The 20,290-nt window shown below is 44.3% G+C and overlaps 1 protein-coding gene and 1 long non-coding RNA gene across 2 annotated transcripts; one reads left to right on the forward strand and one right to left on the reverse strand.

Moving 5' to 3' along the window:
• Window positions 1-4,100: 4,100 nt before the first annotated feature.
• LOC123148077 (probable LRR receptor-like serine/threonine-protein kinase At3g47570) lies at window positions 4,101-7,947 on the reverse strand. Its single transcript, XM_044567432.1, has 2 exons — window positions 4,873-7,947; window positions 4,101-4,722 (listed from the first exon to the last, which is right to left on the reverse strand). The coding sequence occupies exons 1-2, from the start codon at window positions 7,907-7,909 to the stop codon at window positions 4,331-4,333; spliced, it is 3,429 nt and encodes a 1,142-aa protein (XP_044423367.1). The 5' UTR covers window positions 7,910-7,947; the 3' UTR covers window positions 4,101-4,330.
• A 917-nt stretch (window positions 7,948-8,864) lies between these two features.
• On the forward strand, window positions 8,865-9,573 carry LOC123147141 (uncharacterized). The gene is made up of 2 exons (XR_006473066.1): window positions 8,865-9,244; window positions 9,382-9,573. It is a non-coding gene; the product is annotated as an uncharacterized lncRNA (long non-coding RNA).
• Window positions 9,574-20,290: the final 10,717 nt, after the last annotated feature.

Consider the following 20,290-nt stretch of genomic DNA (forward strand, 5'->3'; position numbering starts at 1 on the left):
TCGTATAAACATTTATTTTAAATTTGTATATTTTTTAAATGACAGGAACATTTTTTAGTGTTACAGAATATTTGTACAAACTACATGAACATTTTCTGTTTTGCATGACAGTGCTGGAAAATTCTTAGCAGCAAGTAACAATGTTGTTGGTGTTTGCATAGATGTTTTCATGGCAGAAGCGCTGGCTCTTTGGTTTGGTTTAAACTTGGCAACATCTTTGGGCTGCATTAAGTTAATCATCAACTCCAACAACATTGATGTAATCTCAGCAATGCAAGACAGAGACAATACGTTAGGATCATTGGCCGCTATTCTAGATGATTGCTTCCATATGGCTAGGGATTTCACTCATGTTCGGTATGAACACTGTCACAGAGAATCAAATGATGTTGTTGATGAACTAGCTAGACTTTGTAAATTTTCTCCCCCAAATCTTGGTTTGATGAGGCACCGGATGCCATCACTCCCTTGCTTGTAAGTGACGCTGTTTTGATTACTAGCTAACAAAAGGGGGTGTTGGGAGGTAAAAAAACTACATGGACTTTTTTTTTAATGTCAAGAACAAAAATTTTAAATGCGTGAACTCTTTTTAGAAAAAAATTCTACATTGCGTGACACTTTTTTAATGTGTGATGACGCTTTTAAAAAATGAAGTAAATATATTTTGAAGAATATGTATTTAGAATATTTCGAAATATAAAAAAAGCAAAAAAAAAATAAACAAATGAACAATAAAAAACGAACAAAATGAAAGAAAAACACACGTCTCCGAGATACTTGGCTGGCCCACTGGCGAGGCTGCTTGAGGAGAGCGATACTACCGCCAGACATAGACGCTCTCCCCTTCGTGGCATGGGAGCCCTTATCTACGCTCCATGCGATGAATTGTCTCTATAACGCTATATGGGCCAGCACTTGCTCCGCCCAAAAATGTTTAATGCAGTATATTTATTTACTTTTACTTGTTGATCTCTGTTTGTGTATTTCAAAGAAGTTTTGACCTCCAACATGCAATATTTATTAATTGTGGTAAATGTAGCCTTCTCTGTGACAAGAGAGTGACATAAAAGGTAAAAGACAAGTTCGATAGGACGGCGGAACAACAATGCAAGGGAGAACTCACTTGGGAGCTGCAACGCGCTAGTCATCCTCTTGCGACACTCCGAGATGGAGTTTAAGGCAACAAAGGGCTTGCAAGTCGGTCTGAGAATCATTCCGGAGAGCTGCATCACCTAATGAATGTGGCCTTGTGTTGAATAATCAACAAGGCCTTCAACCAGTCAACTGATCAAGCATCAGTTTAGATTATTCTTCTAATTCAACTTTGAGATTGTCAAATTACAGGATGGTCAAACGGACTAATTCACCCCTACTTTATAAACACATATACAAAGTGCTTCTGGGGCTTAGAATCCAAACTACATGATGTATGAATCCAGAAATCCAAGTAAGGCCATTTTGTGACTCAGTCGCTTAAGCATCATAAATGCTACTATTGATACTAAGATTAGTCTTGTCATGGCCTCAATCATCTAGTGTCTGCTAGATTATTAAGCAAATTTTTGGTTAAGCTTAATTCAGCTTAGCAACATGATGAGTGTGGTGACAGAGCATATCACATACGACAGACAAGGCACATTTGGCACATGCCAACAGGGAGATGGTTAGAACATGCAAGTTCGCCTGGTGCAGCGGCGTTGCTGACCATGGTGGTGGAGATCACGTAGCTGTGTGCCGTAGATGAAGTAATCGAAGCAGATAGTTGGTCGTCGACTCGTCGTCGAAGCGAGCAGTCAATAGAACCGAGGGATTGGGTTATTGGCTTAGCGAAGAGGCCTGCATTCTAAGTCTCGTTTTCCACAGGTTCCAGTCGACAAAGTTATTTTTTTTTTTTGAAACGGAGTCAACAAAGTTATTGTTTTTGGGGTCTTTTGACTGCCCCAGTCAACAGAGTTCATTTGGGCATTTCTCTCCAAGTTAGAATAATGGCATATTTTTGGAGCCTTATATATCGGTGCTGAAGCATTGAGGCATGGCAGCTTCTCCCTTTTGGTGCCATAGGTTTACGGTTTGAACAACGCAGACGAATCCGTAAAGATGCCACCCAACTGTATCCGCTTGCTCGCTCGGCTTCTTGCCATCCTCACGTTACTGCTGTTAATAGTCGGTGGCCATGCAGCAGGTCGTGTAGATCCTTCAAGTCCACCAAATTGCGATGCTCAGCGTAAGTGCCCATGCATGTTTCACTTTTCTTTCAACTTCTCATATGATTCAGAAGTCAGAACAGAACATGTGCATCATAGTAGGTGTTGACTTCGTGCAATTTCCGACTATCGGCAGTTCTTAGTCTATCATGAGCTTAGTTTTCAGTCTAGGATACGGAGTGAAAAGGATACAGTTAGTTCAGAATAAAAAAATGTACAATTTCAAAGGAATACTCTATTTTCCAAATGGCCTGATGATATGTTGTACTTTGAACATCATCGCAGAAAACCCAACCGGCTGCTCGAGGCTCCCCTCCCCAAACTGTCCTGGCTGTGGTCGACGGTAATAAGCGCCTTCTATTTTCCTAGAGAAGGGGACCTGCGAAGATTGTCCAGACCTGAGACCTTCCAGGTGTGGATAGCAGCAGGGCTGACTTCCAAGCATATGTGGGCGACCATTATCTCTTAGGGTGTTTTTTACTACTACGTAGAAACGACATGTTTATCTATTTCCATGTGTTAAGAGAGATACGATCGAAGGCCACAGTCATTTCGTTACTTTCAGAATGTTGAAGGAAAGCAAGAATAGCTGAATGAGACACAATTCATCAACGAACTTGCATTGCGAATACTGCTTTTTTCAGCGTAACAGACCAACACTGAGAACACGCGAGCAGTTAATACTCTCATCATCTGGCTGGGATCTATGGCTCCTTCATCCCTCTGCCCCCGCAACAGCAAGGATTGGGAAGAAGCGAGGTTCTAGGATTGGGGTGATTCCAGGAGATTCCTAGGTGAGGCAGGCTCCTCCACCCAGCGTCCCAGCCCGCGGAAGCTCGCCGAATGGAAGAGGCGGCGGCGGCGAACTGCGTGATGGGGTGCATACACACCGACCTCCTGCAGGACACCGCTGCGTTGCTCTGGACGCGCATCCTCCTCCGCCCCACTGCCGACCCGGCCGGCGCACGACGCAACGCCGATGCATTCAGTGGCAGCAGGAATCCATCCACTGCATCCCCGGCAAACCTCCCTGTGCTCCATTGCGCAGGCGTCGTCCGGGTGTCCGTCAAGGGCGAGGTTTGTTGCTCTCTGATAAAATTGTACTACTAGGAAAATGTGATATCCTTGCACATCGGTTTCAACTTTCAAGTTTACCAATTCGATGTACTGCTGTGCAAGTTATCTTTATGAGGGTGTGATTAGTCGATAGTCGGGCTTAATTACTTGCAGTTTACTACTCCCTCCGCCCCGAATTACTTCGTGTCTAGAACTCTTAGATACATCCGTATCAAAACAAATCTAAGACAAGTAATTTGGGACGGAGGTAATACTAGTTTTGAAAGAAAAAGGAAAATCCAAGTCGAGAGAAAAGTTCATGTGCTGAACTTTTTATTTGATATAGGTTGAACCACAGCTTACATACACGACGAACATAGATTTACTTGTGAAATGGAAGACGATCCACGACATAACACGATTTCTATCGAGAAAAGGTAAAGCATTAAGTAAAGGAAACTAGTCTTAGGTCATCCTGCAGCAGCAACATCTGAGCAATATTAAATGTTTGCAGTTTTTGCTCAACCCTGCAGTGCTGAAAATGCATCTTTGATTGCGGTGACCTCAACGTAAACATCCTGCATTGAGGGACGATATTTGGGTGTCTCTGCAGCGCACATGAGGCCAATCTTAACGAGCTTGATTAATAAAATTGTACTACTAGGAAAATGTGATATCCTTGCACATCGGTTTCAACTTTCAAGTTTATTTGACAATTCAATGTACCACTGTACAATTTGTCTGGTTAAGGGTGTGATTAGTCCATAGTTGGGCTTAAGTACTTGCAGTTTACTACGTACTAGAAATTCAGAAAGAAAAATATAAGTAAAAACCCAACTCGAAAGAAAATTTCCTATGCTGAACCTTTTATTTGATTTTATTTGAGATAGAAGTAGGTTGAACCACAGTTTACATACGCGACCAACATAGATTTACTTGTAAAATGGAGGACGATCCACAACATAACACGATTTCTGTCGAGAAAAATATAGCATTATGTAAAGTAAACTATCCTTAGGTCATCCTGCAGCAGCAACATCTGGGCAAATAGAAAATGATTCTACTTTTGCTCAACCCTGCAGTGCTGAAAATGCTTCTTTGATTGCGGTGACCTCAATGTAAACGTCCTGCATCGAGGGGCGATATTTGGGTGTCTCCGCAGTGCACATGAGGCCAATCTTAACGAGCTCGATGATACAGCTCATTCCAGCCATTTGCTGATGATTTTCTTGGTTTGGACTACTTGCTGCTTCTTCATCTTGGTCCCCATAATAAGGAATGATTCTCGGATCTAGAATCTCACCAATCTTTTTAGGAAATGATTTTTCCACAAAATTGTAAAGGCTCAGGCCATCTTTAAACATCTCATCAGTTGGACGCTTCCCTGTGAGCATTTCTAAGACGATGATTCCAAAGCTGTAAACATCACCCTCAGTGGAGATTTTGCTCCCAAAGCCATATTCTGCAATATATATAGTATTGAAATCATTAATTAACACAAAAGAACTCGAACACAAGAATCAAAAGATTTCTAGGGAAACTAAAGTCAATTTTTCATAGGGCCTCTAAGATATTTGCCCAATATATATATCCTATATAAAGGAATTGTTACCTGGTGCAATGTATCCAACTGATCCTCTTGGTCCAACTAAGCTTGTAGAACCATCAATCCTTGAAGTATAACTGTGTATGAACTTAGTCAACCCGAAGTCACCAACACATGCGCCCATGACATCATCCAGAAGGACATTGCTTGGCTTCAGATCACAGTGTGTCATAGGAGGCATGCATTGGTTATGCAGGTAATCCAAAGCAGCTGCTATGTCCACTGCTATTGCTATTCTTGAACTCAAGGACAAGGGCCTTTTCAGATGTTGCTCGTGGAGTGTTGGATGGAGCCAACTTTCAAGGTTGCCATTAACCATATATTCAAGGAGAAGAGCTTTGAACTCATGTCCTGTCAGATCACTCGTCGAGCATACAGTGATCACCCTTACAAGATTACGATGACGAGTGTTTTTGAGTGCCTGACATTCAGCAACGAAGCTTTTCGTCGCCCCAGGCTGATCAAGTTTGAAAACTTTGATAGCAACTGCATCTTCTTCAGACTCAATTCTACCTTTGTATACGGACCCATACTTTCCTGAACCAACCAAGTTGGCTAATGAGAAACCATTTGTTGCTTTCACTAAGTCAGCATATGTGAACTTCTTTAACTCCTCAAAGGATGGATAATCTTCTTGTTTGACTTTCTTTCTCTTCTTCAAGAAAATGACTCCAAAACATGATAACATCACTAAGGCAAGAACAGAAAGTCCTACTATATTCGCAATGTTGGATCTATGCCTTTGTTGAGAGGCAGCTGTGTGGCAAAGTGGCAAACTCAATAGTGGCGAGACAGCACACAACTCTTTGTTCCCTTGGACGAACACCTTGCTTGCATTTTGGAAGATCCCACCAGTTGGCATGGGCCCCTCCAGGTTGTTGAATGACAAATTGAGAAGTGACATGGAGCTGAAAGCCTCAAAGAAGTCTGGAACTTGACCAGACAAGTTGTTTCGAGAAAGGTCCATGTCACTGATGCCTTTCAATGCAGCGAAAGATTGAGGGATTCGCCCATCAAGTAGATTCCCTTCCAGGTGGAGGGACTCTAAATGGAGGCACTCGCCTAGAGTTGAGGGAATTTCTCCAATCAACAGGTTGTTGGAAATATCGAGGGGGGAAAGGTTGATTAATTTGCCAATCTCCACTGGTATATGCCCAGAGAGTTTGTTGCGAGAGAGATCAAGACCTTCAGAAAGTGTGGAAACAGTAAATAGTTCTTTTGGTATTGTTCCATCAAATGAGTTGCAAGAGAGGTTTAGGGTGTGTAACTTATTGCACTCTGCTAAAGCTACTGGGATGGGTCCACTCAAATTATTTTGATGCAAATAGAGCTCACTTAGTTGGCCGAGGTTATGAATTGAAAGTGGGATTTGGCCAGATAGCTTGTTTCCTGATAAGCTTAGAACGAACAAGTTTGAAAGGTTTCCAAGTGAGTCAGGAAGGGTTCCAGTAAGCAGATTGTGCTCCATGTAAAGAAGTTTGAGGCTACTAAGGTTCCCTATCTCATGTGGTATGGTGCCAGATATTTTATTCGCTGTCAACAATAGAGATTCTAAGCTTTTTGGAAGATTGCCTATGGACTTTGGCAGTTCACCTTGTAGGTTGTTCGCGTCTAAGCGTAAAATAGCCAGCTTTGTACAACTGGCGAGCGAGTGGAGGAAAGTCCAGTCTCCAGCTTCGAGTTGGTTCTTGCCTAGATCTAGTTCAGTTAAGTCGGGCAAAGACCCAAAATAAGGAACAATACCATGGAATGCATTGTCACGGAGATTAATTCTCTGAAGATTTGTGGTCTCAGCCATTGAAGTGGGAATACGACCTCCGAATCTGTTTCCCTGAACAATGAATGCCTGGATGTTTGGAAGGGTGTGGCCAATATTTTCTGGAATTTCTCCTGTTAAGATGTTATTGCCCATGCCAAGGTATTTGAGTGTCGATATATCATAGAGAGAGCCTGGAACGACTCCTGATAAGTTGTTGTTAGTCAGATCTAATTTTTCCAAGCATGGGATTTTACTTAAACTCCATGGAATGTTGCCTTGCAAGTGATTCCCTGCAAGCAAAAGCTCAAGAAGGGAAGAAGAGTTCCCAACAGAGGAAGGTATTTTTCCTGTGATATTATTGAATGATAGGGACAGAGTTTGCAATGGCGAGGTGGGTGAGAAAGGTGGAATTGATCCAAAGAAATTATTTCCGTTTAATATTATGATTTCAAGAGATGAGCTGTTGAAGAGAGAAGGAGGTACCTCTCCATCGAGGTCATTGCTTCCCAATTCCAGCCATCCAAGTGATGAACTATTTGCTAAGAGAGGCGGGATGCCCCCAGTTAGGCTGTTGTTTGCCAGCACAACAAAGTAGAGTGATGGGCTGCTTCCAAGTGAGTAAGGAATACTGCCCGTCAACTTGTTGCCAGGAACGTACAGAGCATAAAGCTTAGGAAGCATGCCGAACCCATCTGGAATGCTTCCATTGAGCTTGTTATCGAGTAAGATGTCTGTGAGATTTAAACAGTTGGTCAAACCTAGAGGTATCTCCCCCTGGAGGGAGTTACTTCCGAGATCAATAGTCTGAAGGCTAGAACAGGTAGAAAGAGAGTTCGGTATTACGCCAGCAAGATTGTTATTTGGAAGGGAGAGCTGAGCAAGGTGACGCAGATGACCTACCTCAGGCGGGATCCCACCATTCAGCAGGTTATCCTGGAGGTTGATTCTTGCGAGGAAAGTGAGATTACCAATGCAGGGTGGTATCTGGCCATTCAGGCCTAGCGATTCAAGGTCAAGTGCTGTGACACGAGATGCGTGCTTCTTGCCACAGGTGACACCAGGCCAACTGTAATACTGGAGGGTATTGTTCCACGAGGCGAGGACTTCGGTATTGTTAGAAAGGTGGTTCTTGAGACAAAGGAGTGCCTGGAAGTCCTTACCAGATTCATCACCCAGCAGGGTGCCATCTAATGAAGAAGAAGGGGCAAAAGAGGTCAAGAAAGTGAGGAGGACGGTGGCTGTGAAGAGTGATGAACTGAGAGTCCCTACAGGTACAGGAGCCATCTGTGTGCTACCGCCGTTGTGGATGTTGCTACCGAGTTTTGCTCTCCTACAGATTTCAGCAGTAGCAGTGAGCATGTGCATATTTATAAGGGGGCTAGCTTGGAAACCTGCCTTCTCTGCACCTCTCATCCAAACATCTCATATGGAAGATTGAAGATAAAAAAAACAATCTCAACTACGTTCCACGCCAGCCCTTGGAACGTGGACTGGTCTTCTCGTGCACAGCGATTTAACCGTCTCAACTACGTTCTGTCATCTTTTGAAGGAAAGAAAACACAAATCTATTGCCACTGAGGAGTCACTGCTGCCGTTCAATCACATGTTTTTTTCTCTTTCCGTGTTCCTCTTCACTTGCTATTATCCTGCCACTGCTTTGGTATTCTTTTTTGGATAGGTCTTAGATTTATAATACCTTCTTCCAATGTTAATGAAAAGCATGCTGTCTGCCTTTTTGCCCACAGAATTTTTTTGACACAATGAATAGCCAGAATAGGTCTATTAGATTCGTCGGTTAAAAATATGTGTTTCATATCTCGTTTATCTACCTGATACTATTAACCCTGCACGTTGACTAATCTAATTGGAACGTGAAGAAAAAAACAGTTACCTTGAATTTACAAGTACAACTTAATTGTGCATGTTTTCTAAAAACTAAAAGAAAGCACTGTTATATACTTTTTGTTTCAACGGCAATAATGGTTGTGTTATTATTTTCACTACATCCTTGTGTTTTTCCTGTGGCTCACCGAAACAATATCTGTTACATTCTCGTATTTTGAATTTCCGTAGGATTTTCCAACACGTTATGATATCTAAATTCTACGCTTTTCAATTCCTGAGATGGATTCTGAGTCTTTTTTCCTTTTCTTTTCACAGCTAGAAATCCGTTTCTTGTTTTTGCTGTCTGCGACTGGCTGATGGCGACATAAAGTAGTACCGGACATATGGTGGTTATTTTTTCCGGATTTTCGCCTGCAGCAGTTAACGTAGCGGAGAGACTAATTCAACTTTGGAGGGACTCAAAATTTTGCAAGCAGTCCCGGTCTAGGTTTGGCAGTATAGAAGCCTCGCCATGGCCTCCTCCCAACTCCCATCACTACAACTTCAGCTTCTCCCCCTGATTTTTAATGCACCAAGCGTGCAAGACTCGAGGCTCTGGAAAAAAGATGTCCCGAAAGGCGAGCACTTGCCGTATACCAACTCAGCTGCTCACGATCCAACTCATTCTGCTAGTTTTCTTGATTGGTGGCAGCCTCCCCAGCACAGCAAGAGCTTATCTTCTTGGTGTGAGGAGCGTACACTACCGCCCGAATCCCCTTGATAAATCGGGAAACTGTGAGTATAGTAGTATACTGAAGTCATTACTAACAGCAATCAAATTGTGAGTAGGAGCATGTGAAGGGTATTGCTATCCCGTTCTGACCTCTTGTTGAATGCTTATCAACTAGTATTTCCTTTTACCATTTCTGCAGTAAATCCTCATGGCGAACCAGAAACCGCTGGAGCAAATCCTCGTGGTTCCCGAAGGGTCCCTTGGGACACAAGAAATCACAAGCACAGAGGCTGAGAAGCGTGGACGCAGTGAGACAAAGGGATTAGTTGATGGGCGTGCTACTTGTACTTGTGAGCTATGCAGCTTGTTAAACAAAGTTTATATGCAACTAGTCATTTCTGTTGGGCAGTTGGGCAGTTGGGCAGGCAAAAAACCATCATCTACACTTTGTTTGGTTGCTTGCATATAGGCTGCCTGCATTAGGGGAGTATTTTCTGCCTGCTGTTTGGTTGCGTGCATTGGCTTGGCAGATGGAAGTGCCCGGTGTTTGGTTGCATACATGCAACGTGAGTAGGAGTTAATACCTACACATGACACACTTAGTTAGAGTAGAGTTCTAGGCAGTGTGCTCGTGATGGCGATATCAGTGTAGGCCAAGAACGAGGTGACCGAAAGGAACTACGCTGGCGGACCCGGTAAACACAAGCAACTAGTTCGCAGCGACATCGTCGGACTCGGTGTCGTGGCCACCGTCCACCACCGCAGGCTCGTTCATGCGGAACGCTGGCCTCTTTGGGTGCCCGTGCCGTGCCACGCTCGCGTCACGCGCGTGCTGCTCACTGGTCAGTGCTCGCCCCCGCCTATTGCGTCGTAGCTAGCTCATGAGCCCACGCCATCTTTGCTCTTGCGCGCTTGTACCTTTTCTAAGCGATTGCACGCAGAAGGCCAAAATTCCAGAAAATGAAAAAAGAGAAGCAGCCCACAGAGGAAGCAATATGCGCATTTATAACCCCTAAAAACACGTATGCACAGTTGAGATCACCTCTATTCACCCCTCAAAAAAGATCTCATCTAATCCAACCTGCTCCTGCGTTCGAGGCTGCCGCCGGCCACCGATCGCCTGCTTGATCGTCTAATCTCTTCGTCGAGAAGGGTAGGGGATATGCAAGCGCCTCGTGTTGATCTCCGATGCATTCTGGCCGGCCAGCCGCACGAATGAACTCGACCAAACTATAAAAACGGTTAGTCTATTTTTAGCATCACATTCATTTGCGTCTTTCAAATCGTACAATTGTAGTCGTAGGAAATTTCGATCTTTGATATTGTCTCATAAATCAAATTTTGAATTAATAGCGATATAATTTTTGACTATCTATAGGGCCTGTTTGGATCAGAGCCCTGAAGTGACCGACCAAACATTTGGCATTGATGAGCGTGATAGCCACTGTTTGGTTTGTGATCCAATTATATGGGTCTCCCAGCCCCGTTACCTCATCCCGTTTACATAACCAAAAAATTTTGAGGCGTTGATGGTCTTTCCCTCCACCAAAATTTTGAGTGATGTTGGTTAGTTGGGTGAATACAACACATATGAAATCGAACCAAGATTTTCCAATATGTAGTAATGTACTAGCCCAACCTCGCGCGGCGGCACGCCGCGCCCGTCTATAACTTTGTGCTACATACAATTGCTGAGATAAACAGTGTAAGCTATTATAATGATATAAAATGATAGGTGGCAAAAAAACTACGACATAGTGCACCACTCAAATGCATGCATGGTGTATACGGGTCAACAAAAGTTGATCGTATGGGCTGTATCACAATGTTGAATATTGAATAAACAGAAACTTGACATTGGATCTATAAATTTTTCTTTTCAACATAAAACTTTTCGATCTGATAAAAATGGAATTAGTACTATAATGAGTTATATGTATTGTAGACACCAGACGAAGCAATGGTTTATCCAAACTTCAAAAATAAAAATCTATTTTTTAATCTGTTTGTGAGAAAGCGTGAAGAGAGCCAAGAGACTTTAATTTTGGATTTCAACAATAAGAAATAAGAAAGAATTTTACGAATTGTACAGACGAATTCGAATTAGCCAATAAATCGGCTATCGTCTTTTCAATATAAATTATTGCAATATCAATGAATTACAAATACAAAAATTCATTTAAGTGAAAAAGAATACTATGCAATAATCTACTAAAAATGGATATTGTATTTCTCATATGTTCGCCTCATAAACACCGATGATCGAGCACTGGAAAACATAATATTACGCGCCGGCCCCTCCGGTGATCAACTCATAAATCAGAAAGATACATACATATAACGATTGCACATGTCAAAATCCAGACAAGAATTGGGTCAGACACAAATCATCTCATGGACCAGTACCTTCTCGGCACTGCTCGCAGATTCGCCTACTGAATACCAGCCTCGTGTGCTTTCCCGCACGTCTCCCACTTGTACCATCTAGGGTATAGAGCATCCAGGGCAGTACGATGGTAGTGTGAGGCGTGCTCGCTACCGATACAGCGAGCAGTCATCTCAAAGATCAGTACCTTATCGGCACTGCTCGCAGATTCGTCTTCTGAATACCAGCTCTGTGTGCTTTCCTACACGACTCCCACTTGTGCCACCTAGGGCATAGAGCATCTAGGGCAGTATACCATGGTAGGGTAGGGCGTGCTCGCTACCGATGCAGCGAGCAGTCACCTCAGAGACCAGTAGCTTGTTCGCACTGCTCGAAGATTCGCTTTTTGAACACCGGTGAACAATGTTGGTGAACCTCGCCCATCATACACCGAGTTCAAGCTAAGGTATGTATGTATCTATCCTATGGTTTTTAAGCTTCTTCTTGCCCCTCATATCTCTATTTTCTGTCTCCGTCCCTGGGGGTGGGCAATGCAGTCAAGGGCGAGGGCGTAGAGCAGGATGGGTTGCCGGAGCTCGCGGTTGGATGCGGCGGACCTGATGCTCGCGCGGGGGACCGCCGTGCTGCGCTTGTGGTTGCGCGCCGCCTACTTCCGCGCGCTCCCGCGGGTGGCGGACACGCTCGCGCGGTTCGAGCACGAGCACCATGCCGCCTCGCCGCCCGGGTCGCTTGTGCTCACGCTGCCCCCCTTCGACCATGACGAGCCCAAGAAGCCCAGCGCCTCTCAACTTCCACCATGACGCCTCCGACTCTGATCCCGACTCCGCTGCCGACTGCGCTTGCGATTACCCCGGGCACGGACATAGCGTCCGCGGCGCGATCCCATCGCCGACTGGAGTACCCCAAAAGCGTCACATCCCAGAGCCTGGAGCGGCCAGGCCGGCCATGCCATGGCAGGGCAGGCCCGCCATGCCCTGGGATGGCTGAGGATCTGGCGAGACGAAGTCCTCAGGCTGCGCCGGCCGGCGAGCCCCTGCAACGCGTCGCTATTCCCCGGCTCGTCCCCCTCCTCCTGTTCTCCTCTCTCTCCCCTGCTTCTTCTTCCTCTGCTCCTCTCCACACAGGACGCCATGGCCGCCCTCGAAGGTCACCTCGCCTCTACGGTTGATGAAACTAGGAATCGATTTCCTAAATGGAATCATGACATCAAGGTGCATCTTTTTTTATAGACCTTAGAGCATCTTCAGCCGTTCGGTCCTCAAGGCGTCGAAAAAGAGCCGTCTGGAGGCGAGCCGACGCTAGATTGACCCCTGGGGACGACCTAGCTCCCGGTCGTCGGCCCACAGGTCGCCCCGGGTTTAGCGACGCCCGTACAAAATATATGAAAACTCGGCGTTTTTTTGCACGAACTCGGCGAAATTTTATTAAAATTTATTAAAAAAAATACAAAACACATGCAAACTACACCTTGACAACGCCTAAACTACGCCTAGCCGCCATCGCCATTGCCGTCGCCGCCGTCTACATGCCAAGGAGCCTGTAGAAGCGGGTGTAGTCGCCGCCGTCGTCGTCGTCGTCGTCGCGCAGCTTGCTTGGGCCGGCGCGGTCCTTGCTGTAGCCCTGACCCGGGTCGCCGAGGCGCGGTGGTGCGCTGGACGGCCCGGCCTCGCCCTCCTCGTCGCTGTCGAGTACGATGACGCTGCCTTCCTCGCGACCGCGGCGGGGGCCGCCATCTCAACGTGCTCCGGCTTCACCGGGAGCAGCCCCGGCTCCGGCTTCGGCCAGACCAGGCAGTAGGATCCGCGCGGGGAGGATCGGGGCGGAGCGGCCTCGTTGATGACGAGGGCGCCGCTGCGGGTGCGGCGCCGGAGCGGCTTCTCCTCCGGCTCGGGTTTGACGGGGCGGAGCGGGGCCGGCGAGCTGGAGCCCGACGACGAGGACGATTGAGGGAGTCCTGGATTATGGGGTCCTCGGACAGCCGGACTATATATCCCTTGGCCGTACTGTTGGAATATGAAGATACAAGATTGAAGACTTCGTCCCGTGTCCGGGTGGGACTCTCCTTTACGTGAAACTCAAGCTTGACAATTCGGATATGTAGATCTCCTCCCTTGTAACCGACTCTGTGTAACCCTAGCCCCCTCCGGCGTCTATATAAACCGGAGGGTTTAGTCTGTAGGACAACAACAATCATACCATAGGCTAGCTTCTAGGGTTTAGCCTATCCAATCTCGTGGTAGATCAACTCTTGTAATACTCATATCATCAAGATCAATCAAGCAGGAAGTAGGGTATTTGAAGGAAATATGCCCTAGAGGCAATAATAAAGTTATTATTTATTTCCTTATATCATGATAAAAGTTTATTATTCATGCTAGAATTGTATTAACCGGAAACATAATACATGTGTGAATACATAGACAAACAGAGTGTCACTAATATGCCTCTACTTGACTAGCTCGTTAATCAAAGATGGTTATGTTTCCTAACCATGGAAAAAGAGTTGTCATTTGATTAACGGGATCGCATCATTAGTTGAATGATCTGATTGACATGACCCATTCCATTAGCTTAGCACCCGATCGTTTAGTATGTTGCTATTGCTTTCTTCATGACTTATACATGTTCCTATGACTATGAGATTATGCAACTCCCGTTTGCCGGAGGAACACTTTGTGTGCTACCAAACGTCACAACGTAACTGGGTGATTATAAAGGAGCTCTACAGGTGTCTTCAAAGGTACATGTTGGGTTGGCGTATTTCGAGATTAGGATTTGTCACTCCGATTGTCGGAGAGGTATCTCTGGGCCCTCTCGGTAATGCACATCACTTAAGCCTTGCAAGCATTGCAACTAATGAGTTAGTTGCGGGATGATGTATTACGGAACGAGTAAAGAGACTTGCCGGTAACGAGATTGAACTAGGTATTGGATACCGACGATCGAATTTCGGGCAAGTAACATACCGATGACAAAGGGAACAACGTATGTTGTTATGCGGTCTGACCGATAAAAGATCTTCGTAGAATATGTAGGAGCCAATATGAGCATCCAGGTTCCGTTATTGGTTATTGACCGGAGACGTGTCTCGGTCATGTCTACATTGTTCTCGAACCCGTAGGGTCCGCACGCTTAAGGTTACGATGACAGTTATATTATGAGTGTATGCATTTTGATGTACCGAAGGTTGTTCGGAGTCCCGAATGTGATCACGAACATGACGAGGAGTCTCGAAATGGTCCAGACATAAAGATTGATATATTGGAAGCCTATGTTTGGATATCGGAAGTGTTCCGGGTGAAATCGGGATTTTACCGGAGTACCGGGAGGTTATCGGAACCCCCCGGGAAGTATATGGGCCTTAGTGGGCCTTAGTGGAAGAGATAAGAGGTGGCCAGAGATGGGCCGCGCGCCCCTCCCCCCCTTGGTCCGAATAGGACAAGGAGAGGGGGCCGTCCCCCCTTCCTCCTCTCTCTCCTCTTTTCCCCCCTCCGCGAATCCTATTCCAACTAGGAAAGGGGGGAGTCCTACTCCCGGAAGGAGTAGGACTCCTCCTGGCGCGCCACCTCTTGGCCGGCCAGCCCCCCTCCCCCTTGAACCTTTATATACGGAGGCACGGGGCACCCCTAGAGACACAAGTTGATCCACGTGATCATATTCTTAGCCGTGTGCGGTGCCCCCTTCCACCATAGTCCTCGATAATATTGTAGCAGTGCTTAGGCGAAGCCCTGCGACGGTAGTACATCAAGATCATCACCGCGCCGTCGTGCTGACGGAACTCTTCCCCGACACTTTGCTGGATCGGAGTCCGGGGATCGTCATCGAGCTGAACGTGTGCTAGAACTCGGAGGTGCCATAGTTTCGGTGCTTGATCGGTCGGGCCGTGGAGACGTACGACTACATCAACCAAGTTAACGCTTCCGTTGTCGATCTACAAGGGTACGTAGATCACACTCTTCCCCTCTCGTTGCTATGCATCACCATGATCTTGCGTGTGCGTAGGAATTTTTTTGAAATTACTACGAAACCCAACAGTGGCGTCCGAGCCTAGGTTATATGTGTTGATGTTATATGCACGAGTAGAACACAAGTGAGTTGTGGGCGATATAAGTCATACTGCTTACCAGCATGTCATACTTTGGTTCGGCGGTATTGTTGGACGAAGCGGCCCGGACCGACATTACGCGTACGCTTACGCGAGACCGGTTCTCCCGACGTGCTTTGCACAAAGGTGGCTAGCGGGTGACAGTTTCTCCAACTTTAGTTGAACCGAGTGTGGCTACGCCCGGTCCTTGCGAAGGTTAAAACAGCACCAACTTGACAAACTATCATTGTGGTTTTGATGCGTAGGTAAGATTGATTCTTGCTTAAGCCCGTAGCAGCCACGTAAAACTTGCAACAACAAAGTAGAGGACGTCTAACTTGTTTTTGCAGGGCATGTTGTGATGTGATATGGTCAAGACATGATGCTAAATTTTATTGTATGAGATGATCATGTTTTGTAACCGAGTTATCGGCAACTGGCAGGAGCCATATGGTTGTCGCTTTATTGTATGCAATGCAATCGCGCTGTAATGGTTTACTTTATCACTAAGCGGTAGCGATAGTCGTGGAAGCATAAGATTGGCGAGACGAAAACGATGCTACGATGGAGATCAAGGTGTCGCGCCGGTGACGATGGTGATCACGACGGTGCTTCGAGGATGGAGATCACAAGCACAAGATGATGATGGCCATATCATATCACTTATATTGATTGCATGTGATGTTTATCTTTTATGCATCTTATCTTGCTTTGATTGACGGTAGCATTATAAGATGATCTCTCACTAATTATCAAGAAGTGTTCTCCCTGAGTATGCACCGTTGCGAAAGTTCTTTGTGCTGAGACACCACGTGATGATCGGGCGTGATAGGCTCTACGTTCAAATACAACGGATGCAAAACAGTTGCACACGCGGAATACTCAGGTTATACTTGACGAGCCAAGCATATACAGATATGGCCTCGGAACACGGAGACCGAAAGGTCGAGCATGAATCATATAGTAGATATGATCAACATAGCAATGTTCACCAATGAAACTACTCCATCTCACGTGATGATCGGACATGGTTTAGTTGATTTGGATCACGTAATCACTTAGAGGATTAGAGGGATGTCTATCTAAGTGGGAGTTCTTAAGTAATATGATTAAATTGAACTTAAATTTATCATGAACTTAGTCCTGGTAGTATTTTGCAAATTATGTTATAGATCAATAGCTCGCGTTGTTGCTTCCCTGTGTTTATTTTGATATGTTCCTAGAGAAAATTATGTTGAAAGATGTTAGTAGCAATGATGCGGATTGGATCCGTGATCTGAGGTTTATCCTCATTGCTGCACAGAAGAATTATGTCCTTGATGCACTGCTAGGTGACAGACCTATTGTAGGAGCAGATGCAGACGTTATGAACATTTGGCTAGCTCAATATGATGACTACTTGATAGTTTAGTGCACCATACTTAAATGGCTTAGAATCAGGACTTCAAAGACGTTTTGAACGTCATGGACCATATGAGATGTTCCAGGAGTTGAAGTTAATATTTCAAGCAAATACCCAAGTTGAGAGATATGAAGTCTTCAACAAGTTCTATAGCTAAAAGATGGAGGAGAATCGCTCAACTAGTGAGCATGTGCTCAGATTGTCTGGGTACTACAATCGCTTGAATCAAGTGGGAGTTAATCTTCCAGATAAGATAGTGATTGACATAATTCTCTAGTCACCATCACCAAGTTAGTAGAACTTCGTGATGAACTATAATATGCAAGGGATAACGGAAACAACTCCCAAGCTCTTCGTGATGCTGAAATCAACGAAGGTAGAAATCAAGAAAAACATCAAGTGTTGATGGTTGACAAGACCACTAGTTTCAAGAAAAGGGCAAAGGGAAGAAGGGGAACTTCAAGAAGAACGGCAAGCAAGTTGCTGCTCAAGTGAAGAAGCCCAAGTCTGATCCTAAGCCTGAGACTAAGTGCTTCTACTGCAAAGGGACTGGTCACTGGAAGCAGAACTACCCCAAGTGATTGGCGGATAAGAAGGATGGCAAAGTGAACATAAGTATATTTGATATACATGTTATTGATGTATACTTTACTAGTGTTTATAGCAACCCCTCAGTAATAGATACTAGTTCAGTTGCTAAGATTAGTAACTCGAAACGGGAGTTGCAGAATAAACAGAGACTAGTTAAGGGTGAAGTGACGATGTGTGTTGGAAGTGGTTCCAAGATTGATATGATCATCATCGCACACTCCCTATACTTTTGGGATTAGTGTTGAACCTAAATAAGTGTTATTTGGTGTTTGCGTTGAGCATGAATATGATTTGATCATGTTTATTGTAATATGATTATTCATTTAAGTAAGAGAATAAATTGTTGTTCTGTTTACATGAATAAAACCTTATATGGTTACACACCCAATGAAAATAGTTCGTTGGATCTCGATCGTAGTAATACACATAATCATAATATTGAAACCAAAAGATGCAAAGTTAATAATGATAGTGCAACTTATTTGTGGCACTGCTGTTTAGGTCATATTGGTGTAAAGCGCATGAAGAAACTCCATGCTGATGGGCTTTTGGAATCACTTGATTATGAATCAGTTGATGCTTGCGAACCATGCCTCATGGGCAAGATGACTAAGACTCCGTTCTTTGGAACAATGGAGCGAGCAACAAATTTGTTGGAAATCATACATACTGATGTATGTGGTCCGATGAATATTGAGACTCGTGACAGGTATCATTATTTTCTGATCTTCATAGATGATTTGAGCAGATATGAGTATATCTACTTGATGAAACATAAGTCTGAAACATTTGAAAAGTTCAAAGAATTTCAGAGTGAAGTGGAAAATCATCGTAACAAGAAAATAAAGTTTCTACGATCTGATCGTGGAGAAGAGTATTTGAGTTATGAGTTTGGTCTTCAGTTAAAACAATGTGAAATAGTTTCACTACTCACGCCACCTGGAACACCACAGCATAATGGTGTGTCCGAACATCATAACTGTACTTTATTAGATATGGTGCGACCTATGATGTCTCTTACCGATCTACCACTATCGTTTTGGGGTCATGCATTAAAGACAGCTGCATTCACGTTTAAAAGGGCACCATCTAAGTCCGATGAGACGACACAATCTGAACTATGGTTTGTCAAGAAACCAAAGTTGTCGTTTCTGAAAGTTTGGGGCTGCGATGCTTATGTGAAAAAGCTTCAACCTGATAAGCTCGAACCCAAATCGGAGAAATGTGTCTTCATAGGATATCCAAAGGAGACTATTGGATACACCTTCTATCACAGATCTGAAGGCAAGACTTTTGTTGCTAAGTTCGGAAACTTTCTGGAGAAGGAGTTTCTCTCGAAAGAAGTGAGTGGGAGGAAAGTAGAAAACTTGATAAGGTAATTGTACCATCTCCCTTATTGGAAAGTAGTTCATCACAGAAATCTGTTCTTGTGACTACTACACCAATTAGTGAGGAAGCTAATGATGATGATCATGTAACTTCAGATCAAGTTACTACCGAATCTCGTAGGTAAACCAGAGTGAGATCCGCACCAGAGTGGTACGGTAATCCTGTTCTGGAAGTCATGTTACTAGACCATGACGAACTTGTGAACTATGAAGAAGCGATGGTGAGCCCAGATTCCGCAAAATGGCTTGAGGCCATGAAATCTGAGATGGGATCCATGTATGTGCACAAAGTATGGACTTTGGTTGACTTGCCCGATGATCGGCAAGCCATAGAAAATAAATGGATCTTCAAGAGGAAGACGGACGCTGATAGTAGTGTTACTATCTACAAAGCTAGAATTGTTGCAAAAGGTTTTCGACAAAGTTCAAGGTGTTGACTACGATGAGATTTTCTCACTCGTATTGATGCTTAAAAGTCTGTCCAAATCATGTTAGCAAATTGCCGCATTTTATGAAATCTGGCAAATGGATAACAAAACTGCAATCCTTAATGGATTTCTTAAAAAAAGAGTTGTATATGATGCAACCAGAAGGTTTTGTCAATCCTAAAGGTGCTAACAAAATAAGCAAGCTCCAGCGATCCATCTATGGACTGGTGCAAGCATCTCGGAGTTGGAATAAACGCTTTGATAGTATGATCAAAGTATATAGATTTATACAGACTTGCGGTGAAGCCTGTATTTACAAGAAAGTGAGTGGGAGCACTACAACATTTCTGATAAGTATATGTGAATGACATATTGTTAATCGGAAATAATGTAGAATTATTCTGCAAAGCATAAAGGAGTGTTTGAAAGGAGTTTTTCAAAGAAAGACCTCGGTGAAGCTGCTTACATATTGAGCATCAAGATCTATAAAGATAGATCAAGATGCTTGATAAGTTTTTTTCAATGAGTACATACCTTGACAAGATTTTGAAGTAGTTCAAAATGGAACAGTCATAGAAAGGGTTCTTACCTGTGTTACAAGGTATGAAATTGAGTAAGACTCAAAGCCCGACCACGGCAGAAGATAGAAAGAAAATGAAAGTCATTCCCTATGCCTCAGCCATAGGTTCTATAAAGTATGCCATGCTGTGTACCAGATCTATTGTATACCCTACACTGATTTTGGCAAGGGAGTACAATAGTGATCTAGGAGTAGATCACTGGACAACGGTCAAAATTATCCTTAGTGGAATAAGGATATGTTTCTCGA

Source organism: Triticum aestivum, chromosome 7A, assembly GCF_018294505.1.
Source record: "Triticum aestivum cultivar Chinese Spring chromosome 7A, IWGSC CS RefSeq v2.1, whole genome shotgun sequence".
NCBI classification, from domain to species: Eukaryota; Viridiplantae; Streptophyta; class Magnoliopsida; order Poales; family Poaceae; genus Triticum; species Triticum aestivum.

What these genes read in the sequence shown, in the direction of transcription:
- LOC123148077 (XM_044567432.1), bottom strand. Translation starts at nt 7,909, where the DNA reads ATGGCTCCTGTACCTGTAGGGACTCTCAGTTCATCACTCTTCACAGCC. An exon ending in AGTTGGATACATTGCACCAG is followed by an intron (nt 4,723 to 4,872) that starts GTAACAATTCCT and finishes TATATATTGCAG; the next exon opens with AATATGGCTTTGGGAGCAAA.